Here is a 9,794-nt window from a genome sequence, read left to right as displayed (position 1 = left end):
TTTCCTTGCAAAAAACGCCAGAGTGTCAACATGCTGCGATTCTGAAAAACTGCCACAGAGCCCAAAAAAGCAGAAAAGCGCCAAAGAGGACTGAAAAAACGCCGAACAGAAAAACGCCAAGTGGATATGGCATTCTGCGATTTCCTATTGAAGAACAGCTAACATCTGGCTGCAGCGTTTTTTCACTAAAAAAACGCCAGGTGGCGCTATTGGCGTTTTTATGGGCGTTTTTAGCAAAAAAAAACCAAGTGGAAACCTAGCCTTAAGTTTGTGACTGTAAGACTTTTATTCTTCCAGGGAAACTTTATCCTACTGCACTATAATATACACTGAAGCAGGCCTGGACTGGCCATCTGGTGGGCTGCTGGGTGACAGCGCCCTGTACTTACCACAGTGTGTGGGTGCTAGCTGGATATGGCTGGCCGCATGGTACGTGAGCATAAAAACGTAACGTAAGGCTGCCCATATCCAGTCGTCTGCCACACTTCCATCATGATGCGGCCGCTGTCCTTAACGTATCAGGGGTGCCTCATCATCGCCGGTCCAGCCCTGCACTGAAGCACACATTAGCTCCCTAAATTGATTTAGGATTGTTTTGTCCGATCCACGTTTTGTTCACACTTAAATACAGAACATCTGATCACACAAGTAACAATTCTGGAAACTCTCTGATTTGCATGTATAATTAAATTCTGCAAAAACATTCTCCAAAATGATGATGCCATGGAATAATGATGACTATTAAAGGTATATTAAATATTTAAAAAATAAAATCTGTTAAATAAATATGAAAAATAGTTTGTCACGTTTCCAACCATTTTCCAAAGGACCACTGAAGATGAAGAGGAGGGCTCCTGCCAGCTGGTGCAATCATCCAACAAACATCAACACATCTGTATTCTGGACATGGATCTCTTGGGAGCAGATGACACCTACTGTATTTCCATAAGTAAAACCATTAATGGTGAGAATATCACAACTAAGTGTGGACCGTATCGCTTCAGTGGTACATGTAAGTCTCTGTAAGTGCTTTGCTATTACTATTCTGATACAGTGTATTTACCCAATGCCAGTGTACTCTTTATGAACAAATGTATGTGGACGCCTGACAATAATATAATTTGCAAAGTTGGCATCCTATGACAGCGCCATGTTTAAAGTGACTGAGCGCTTCAGTACGACCCATTCTACTGCCAATGTCTATGAAGACGGCTGCCTCCGTTCTTGATGTTATACACGTGTTAGCTGTACAAAGTGTTGTCCTGGCATTATGATTATGAAATAATATATAACTTTTTTCTTTAACCCACAGTTCGACCTACTGCCCCCTTCAACCTTAGCGTATCTTTTTCTGAGAAGTCCTATAATTTTTCCTGGAGAACAGAGTATGAGGGTGTTGAGCACATGTTCCAGCATGGCGAGATTGGATATGAACTGAGCTTTAAAAAGGATGGCGATGCCTGGGCGGTGAGTTTACTCCTTGAAACAATGTGGCCAGTAATAAGTCAATAATAGCCAAAGGATTTTGAGTCTATATATATATATATATATATATATGTGTTTTCACAGAACCACAGATCCATCAATATTATAGAGGATGAAAAAAGTGTCTCCCTTCTAAAGATACAGTTTCAAGGAAATGAAGACTACGTTGCCCGTGTCCGAGCCAAGCCACGGAATACTTCTGTGTATAAAGGTTCATGGAGTGACTGGGGTCCTTCGGTCACATGGAGGACTGAAGTAGATGGTAAAGAACTTATTTCCGAACGCTAGAGCTGCACAAAAGTTCTGAATTTTCCCCTGCGATAACTAAAATGAAAACCTCACAGTCTCTGTTCCATATGCGGGAACGCAGACCCACGTGAAAGTGGGCACAAACTGGCAGTGTTGCTGGCATATTGCCACAACATACATGGCACAAATAATCATGGAAACTCTGTGTGGGCAATAGAACATAAGGCTAATTTAACAGACAACCTATTAAGCAACACTAAGATATCTTTCAATCCTACTCGGAACTGAAGTCTGCAGCCTTGTAGCATAGTATAATTCATCCGATTATTTTTCTTTTCTTTTTAGAGTATAACAGAGGTGTTTGGAGTTCATTACATTGGATGATTCTTCTATGTTTAGGAATTTGCATTGCCATCTTATTGCTATTCCCATGTATTCCTTTGAAACTGCGAACAAGGTATGTTTATACACCACAAAGACTTTGAATGAAAAGTTTTGATCCATATCATATCAATATGTCTGATACACGACTGCACAGACCCAGAGCCCAGTCTCGGGATGGACAGCGCAGTCATGGTTTGACTCCATTCACTATTATGATGTCGCTGCAGCCAGTTTGCCAATAAGCTAAACCTGGAGGGTACTTTTGATGGCACCTACTTCTAATTCATAGGGAGGCGAGATGATTACCCTCTGTTGCCTCCGAGATCTGAAGAGCATTTGTTAGTTATTGGTTGGGAAGAGGTGACACGACTGGAAAACACCGAACATGTATTTATTAGAAACATAGAATTTGATGGCAGATAAGGACTATTTGGACAATCTCGTCTGTCCATTTTTCCTTATGTTAAGACCCAGTCCTTGATCTAGTCTAAGATTCAGAAACCATATGCCTACCTATGCATGTTTAAGTTCCCTCGCTGTATTAGCCTCTACCCAGGGCCGGCCCGACAATGGAGCCGAGTGGGGCAACCGCTCCAGGCGGCCCTTTTGAAGGGGCGGCACTTCGCCGCCCCAAGCCCTTTTTTTTTTTTCTTCTGTCAGTATCCGCTCGGCGCCCCTCTCTCTCTCCTCTGTGGCGAGGGGGGGGGGAGATAATGGGGGGGGGAGATAATGGGGGGGGGAGGAAGGGTAGATAATGGGGGGGCAGGGGGGGGAGAGGAAGGGTAGATAAGGGGGGGGGCGGCATTTTGCCTTGGGCCGGCCCTGCCTCTACCACTTCTTATAGGAGGCTGTTCCCAGTGAGGTAAAACCAACTTGCATTACATCTAGAGGCAAGGAAAATGAGTATGTACCTGAAAGTATCACAGTCAATCACTAAAAAACATTAAAACAAGATATAGACAATTTAAATGCTGCATTATTTCAGGTGGTAGGTTTCTTATTTTCTTATTTTTTGTTGAGTATCTATTTTAAAGTTCTAAACTAAAAGTTTTAGCAATTAATAGATTTCTGAATATGGTATATATATATATATATATATATATATATATATATATAGTATGTACTGTATATTTCATATAATAACACTATAGTAGTTTTGTTTTTGGTTCTGAAAAGCATTTTTTTTAATAGATATGTGTTTTTCTATTTATAGGATTTTTAAGAATATGTGTGGGTTCGTGCCTAACCCTGCACATTTTTTCAAGCCACTGTACGTGGGGCACAGCGGTGATTTTAAGGTAAGAAAAGTATAAATAGCTATGCCCTTCGTCATGACACGTTGCCGTAGATTGTAAGAGACCGTATCATGTTCCTGTTTGAAGGCTGTGATACTCGGAATAAGTGGGTGGATTCAAATCGAGATTGGATCAAGTTCTTTTTTTGTACCTGTCTTTAATCACTACTTAGGTTTTGATCATTTTTTAGGTATTTTTCCCCTGTTCATTTAGGGGTTATTTGAGAAAAAGCCACATAATTAATAATGTGTCGACTTAGTTTCACTTCCTCATCTTTGAGCGTGTGGGTTTTTTTTAACTTGCGTAACTTGTGTAATGGCAAATTAGCTTTTTACGTGCCTACTGTAGCACTGATGTTTAATTTGTCCAAAATTGAGTTAAAAATGAACATTATTCCTCCATGGCATGAATTGGCGATATCCTCCTACATATGGTCCCAGGGCCGGACTGATGATGGGGTGACCCTGGCCCTTTAAGGCCTGCGTTCGCCTAATGACATATGCTGGACATGCATTGCCACATGTTAAATTTTTGTGCCCATGTAGCGTGTGGCATATCTAACTGCTGGCCACACACTACGGCACCCGATCTGCTGCTGGAGTGAGTGGCTCTGCTTAGTGTGCTGGATGGCCAGTCCTGACCTGCGCACCTGAAATGTTGAGGGGGTCATACCTGGCAACTCTTAGGGTTTGAGTCTCATGGTTTTTGCCCCACTCTCAGGGTGAAGGGGCAGATTCTCAGGGTCACCCAATCTCAAGTTAATGCGTTCCTATTCTACACTGCTGCGATTATATACAAGACTCGCAGTTGGTGCTTTTGTTCCCAGTATGTTCTGATTGATATCCCTGTTTGAATGCAGGTGACTCAATTAATTGTATCTTTAAAGGTTTCCATGGGAACCAGTATTAGAGCCATTTAGTTAACATATTTGGGAAGTCACTACATAGACTCTTCATGATGGCCTAATAAAGGGTTAATATTTCACAAATTTCTGGGTTAATTGAGTTGCTTTATATGGTGTAAAGTTTATTAAACAAATTATATTATTGTGTTTGTTACATTCATAAATTTGGAAGTAACAACATTTAACGTCATACGTGCTGTAAAATTATTGGATACCGGATAAATTACGCTATTGCGTAACTTATTTGTGCGAATTGGTAAAAACCCATTCTACATAACAGACTCTACAATTCACTTGCCTTGTTAACCTCCCATTCCCCCGCAAATAAGGACTACGATGAGATGCGTGCACAACACACTGAAAATTTTATTTTTAATGAAATGTATTCTTTTCATCTGGCCAAGTCAAACTGTGTCTAATTTCAGAGAAATATATCTGCAGAAAGCTTCCACCCACATACTCATGACTGTAACTGTCGTGTTTGAACCTTAAAGTCTTTCAAGGATGTGGTTTATATCAAATGAAAGCCAACACTGTAGAAATGTTTAATATCAATAAATTATTATATATATATTTAATTGTATTTACTATTGTATACCACTAATTATACCATTAAATATTTTATTTCATTATATGCCTTTGTCCATTTTATTTTAGAGCTGGCTGGGAACTTCTTATTATGCAACGGTATTACATTTTGACTGCGGCGTGGTTCCTCCAGAAATCCTAGAAATTTGCAGTCAGAATCTATGCAAGCGTGGATCAAAACCAGGTTTATATGACACGGAAAATCATGAGAAATTATTACCTAAGACATGCTGTAACATTCACATCCATGACTGCAGAAAAAGTAGAGGTTCGGCAAGTATGAGGAGCGCACACAATGAACGAGTATCTATTGATACCGTGACGGTGATCGATGATGGAACTCCATGTTGTCCTCAGTGCATTTCCGATAATGGTCCATGCATTAACGCCAGTATGGACAATGAAGAGATTAATAGTGATGATGGTTATCCTCCAGTCACTCTTGATAGTGGCAGCTGTGATTTATTGGATGACGTACAGAGTAATAAGTCCCACTCAAATGTAAAACCTTCAAAGGAACTTGAACTTGATCTTCAGGAAAATCTAAGGCAGCCCAATGTTAATTTTCTTGACTTGATAGCAATACCCCCCGAAGAATGGCAACTTCAAGATTCACTTTCCCAAGATGACGAGAATGTGTTTTATAATGACGAACCTTTTGATCCATTATCTCCTGGCTCGGGAAACAGTGAGGATTTTGGTTACCCAAGAATGTGTCTTGATTTGGATACCATAGACAGTGGCTTTGTAGATTCCGACTGTGGGAGTCCTGTGGAGAGTGAATTTGGAAACAGGGACATATCCATAAAGAGTCCAAGTTTACAATTTCACAGTGGACAAGAAGAATGCAAAAGGAACTACGTCAAACAGTGGGTGCCTTCCAACACAACCACTGCTGGTGGCTCCAACAACTTTTGAAGATTTTATTCAGTTGACATAAAAACGTTCATTAACCCCTTGATGACAATTGCCGGTCCGGGCACGTCACGGAAATTCAAGTCGATAACGACAAATGACGTGCCAGGACCGGCACGTCTTTCAACGGGTGCAGAAAGCGATCTATTTTCGCTTTCTGCACCGAAACGGCGTTGCTGTAATGTTTCGACCTCGAGGCATTCAGCAACGCCATTATCGGCACAAAGGGGCCATCTCTGGCCCCTCCCCGGGGCTTTGTATGGCAGCGGACGCCCGTTTTAAAAGCGTTTAGGAGGCGATCAACGATCGCCTCCTAAACTTAAATGGTGTCGCTGGAAACCAAACACTTACCTGGGGATGGACTGTGACCGCTCCGGAGAGCGGTCACAGCCGCAGCTGCCGGTGATCTTCGCCATCAGCAAGATGGCGGCGGCCCGGGAAAAAAAACCCAATAAAGACTAAAAAGTTCGCTAGACGGTCTCCAGACCCTCTAGAGAACTCTGGCTCCATTTGCAGGTTGAATATAGGTACTGCATTCAACCATGCAAGTCAATGGAGCTCAGCTTTCTAATCACAGTGTGATTAGAAAAAATAAATTTAAAATAAAATTAAGAATAATTAGAAAAAAAAATGTAAAAAAACAGTAAAATGTAAAAATAATTTCCCACTGATGTCACTATCAGGGGAACCTTCAAGTTGAAAAAAAATTTAAAAAAGGCAAAAAAAAAAAAATATATATATATATAAAAAATATATTTTTGTGAGCAAGTCCTAAAATTAGCATATTAGCTTAAAACAATTCTCGCATGCTTTTAGAAAAATGATACTTTTAAAAAATGTATGATTTGATGGGGTAAATTGAATTGGCCGGGTTCAACAAGGTCCCAATTAACACGGGGGGAAGGATGGCCACACATCTAATTTCCAATTAGAAAAATGCACACGTACCAAATGTGGCCTTTTAGTTCCCCCCAAAAATGACAAACCCATGCATGTGGGGTATCACTGTACTCAGGAGATGTTGCTGAACACATATTGGGGTGCCGTGTAACAGCGGCATATACCAGGAGCTGTAAATTCATACATAAACTAGGTGTGTGGGGGAAAAATACACGCACAAAAATACTACTGCAAACTTTGAAAAAATGCTGGTGGTAAAATGTGTGCACGCAAAGAGTTAAAATACTAGCATTTGAAATACCCTGGGGTGTCTAGTTTTCAAAAATATATGGTTTTGTTGGGCACACTGAAATGGCCCGGCTCAAAGATGTACCAAATAGGGCATGGGCAGTGGATCCCCAAATGCCAAAGTTCAACATTGAAAAATGTGCATGCCCCAAATGTGGCCCTTTTGCCCCCAAACAGCCAGGCAAAATCATTCATGTGAGGTATCGCTGTACTCAGGAGATGTTGCTAAACACATATTGGGGTGTTTTATGATAGTGACATATACCAGAACCTGTTTATTCATACCTAAATTAAAATGTGTGTGAAAAAACAAATGCAAAAAAATTACTACCATAAAGTTTGACAAAGGCTGATGGTAGAATAAGTGCTTGGAAAGGGTTAAAATACCAGCATTTGGAATACCCTGGGCTGTCTAGTTTTCAAAAATATATGATTTGATGGGGTAAATTGCATTGGCTGGCTTCAAAGATACCCGAAATGGCACATGGGGGGAAGAATTACCAGATTTGGAAAAAATGGCTTTGAAATAGCAAAACGCTACCTGTACTTATTGCTCCATAACGTGCAGAAAAAAGCAAAAAAACATAAAAACATTGGGTATTTCTAAACTCAGGACAAATAGTAGAATCTATTTAGCAGGTTTTTTCATTACCTTTTATAGATGAGTAAAAGATTTTTCAACTAAAAGTTAGAAACAGTCATTTTTTTCTAAATTTTTCACCATATTTTATACTTTTTTTTAATAGTAAATAATATGATACAATCAAAACAATGTCATCTAAAGAGAGCCCTTCTTGTCCTGAAAAAAACAATATCTAATGTGTGTGGGTTCAGTAAACGGGAAAGAAGAAAATTACAGCTAAACACGAGCAGCGCAGAAATGTTAAAACGGCCATTGTCATGAAGGGTACAAAAAGTAAAATCAGCCTTTGTCACGAAGGGGTTAAACAAGGGTTTATGTGTAGGTGATTAGTTCAGCTGTACTGAGGTCACTCATAAGCTGTGTGTCTGTAAAGTCACAATAAGTCGTGCAGACAGAAATAATATCATCGGCACTCCTGTTTTATTATAATACTTCTTTAAAAAGTATCATTGCCTCTAGTGTGGATTCCCAGAGGTTTAAATCATGAAGTGTCACCTCTTGGTGAAATAAATTGCAAAGATGAATAACTAAATAAAAAATAACATTATGCCTTTAAAATCAACAATTATTTACAAAGTAAAAAGTCTACAATTTACTTGTATTTTTAAGCTATACTGATAATAAATGTATTTCCTGACTTGAAATTCATTGTTCATTTTGTTTCCAAATCTAACGAATACCTAATCTATCTTGAAAGATTTTCCCTTTTCTGAGTACTTGTCCAGTTGTGGAACAAGAAAAACTGATTTAGAGATCACAAAACAAATGTAATTGGGATAAAAAGGGTCCAGAGCATAGCACAGTCCCCTGCAGCCCCTGAATGAGTCTAATTTATGGGGCTCATTTAAGTCTATGGAGGATGCACTACAGCTTGAAGCACTAGAGGTCGCTGGTGCACAGTAGTATACATATACATACATTTCTTTGCAGTAGATGAAATTAGTTCATATTCTGCGAAATGTATCCAACATTTTTGTTTTCGGAAATCCCTTTCATTTGTCCGGTTGCCATGAAAACAAGAAAGAAGAAGTTGAATAGGGAATTTGAATTCAAAAAATGTGAAAAATAGCAGGCTGAGGCTCACAGCAGCACAGCAGTGTCACATAAAGCCGTCACAGTGAAATGAACGGATCCCCTGCCTGCTCTGCTCCTATATAGGCTCAATGCGTTACAAGTCTGCTTTTATTTTTCTTTGAAAGATGCAGCACAGCCATTGGACAAGCCCTCGACATGATGTGACAGGAGTGAGCTGATTGGACAAAGGAAGATCAGCTCACTCAATGTCCCTCCTCTTAGTGCAGGCAAAATGGCGAGAACTCCTCTTCGTGTAGTTAGCGGCCGCAGCAATGGAACGAATAAACGAAGATTTTCGTATTGCATAAGTTCATTTTATGTTTCTTTCGTCCGATGGACGAATGGACGAAACGGTAAAATTTGGCCCAAAAAACACATTTGTACGAAAAATTCTAAGTCTAATTATGATGTAAGTAACCTGGAATTTCCAATATTTACAATTTACATTTCTTCTTTCAGGTTTAGCAATAAATGATGATATCATTGCATTAGGATACAATTCATCAAGAACTTGTTAATCATGAGGAGCTTCCATCTTAGGACTTATCTCTTTCTGTTTTTATGAATTCCTCCGTGATAATGTCTTCAAATACTATGTAAAGAACTGCGTTTGTGGGGATTCCAGTATCTCAGGCAACAGGAAGTAAATAGAAGTGTGCCATTTCTTCAGTCTGGAATATTGGGGCATGATTGTGGAACTCTAGGCATGTCAACGTGATAAAATATTTTCTAAATAAGTCAAATGTTCATAAAACATAATTTTTAACTGTATATTTAAACTGTATTTTTTTAACAAGCAATTTACCATAAATACCACAAAAAAAAAGCCAGAATAAAAATAGTTATTTTCCTTTAAGTGCTCTTGTCGGTAAATAACTTTCAGTTTTACTATGTTTTGCAGTGCAATGAATTATTTCCATTTTCTAATAAATACTCAACGAATGAGGCATGATTGTGGAACTCTAGGCATGTCAACTCTAGGCATGTCAACGTGATAAAATATTTTCTAAATAAGTCAAATGTTCATAAAACATAATTTTTAACTGTATATTTAAACTGTATTTTTTTT

The 9,794-nt window shown here is 39.2% G+C and overlaps 2 protein-coding genes across 2 annotated transcripts in view; both read left to right on the top strand.

The window, feature by feature from the left end:
• Positions 1–906: 906 nt before the first annotated feature.
• LOC149283531 (interleukin-21 receptor-like) lies at positions 907–5,823 on the top strand. Its single transcript, XM_089497473.1, has 5 exons — positions 907–1,012; positions 1,313–1,467; positions 1,570–1,747; positions 3,310–3,416; positions 4,975–5,823. Exons 1-5 carry the CDS (start codon positions 907–909, stop codon positions 5,821–5,823), a joined length of 1,395 nt encoding a protein of 464 aa, XP_089353599.1.
• Positions 5,824–8,957: 3,134 nt separating this feature from the next.
• The window catches only part of LOC149283530 (3-phosphoinositide-dependent protein kinase 1-like), a 35,957-nt gene continuing 35,120 nt past the window's right edge, over positions 8,958–9,794 (top strand). Inside the window, exon 1 of the mRNA XM_089497472.1 lies at positions 8,958–9,078. Coding sequence (XP_089353598.1) covers positions 8,958–9,078 — 121 coding nt within the window. The remainder of the gene's footprint in view (positions 9,079–9,794) is intronic.

Source organism: Sceloporus occidentalis, unplaced genomic scaffold (assembly GCF_023333645.1).
Source record: "Sceloporus occidentalis isolate IW3139 unplaced genomic scaffold, rSceOcc1.0.p SCAF_103, whole genome shotgun sequence".
Taxonomy (NCBI): Eukaryota; Metazoa; Chordata; class Lepidosauria; order Squamata; family Phrynosomatidae; genus Sceloporus; species Sceloporus occidentalis.
The sequence above is the reverse complement of the archived record's forward strand: the minus strand, read 5'-3'. Positions and strand labels throughout refer to the sequence as shown.

Excerpts from the sequence above, each read along its gene's own strand:
- LOC149283531 (XM_089497473.1), top strand. The coding sequence starts at position 907 with ATGGATCTCTTGGGAGCAGATGACACCTACTGTATTTCCATAAGTAAA. Across the intron at positions 1,468-1,569 it reads AGGATGGCGATGCCTGGGCG|AACCACAGATCCATCAATAT; the intron begins GTGAGTTTACTC and ends GTGTTTTCACAG. Across the intron at positions 3,417-4,974 it reads GGCACAGCGGTGATTTTAAG|AGCTGGCTGGGAACTTCTTA; the intron begins GTAAGAAAAGTA and ends ATTTTATTTTAG.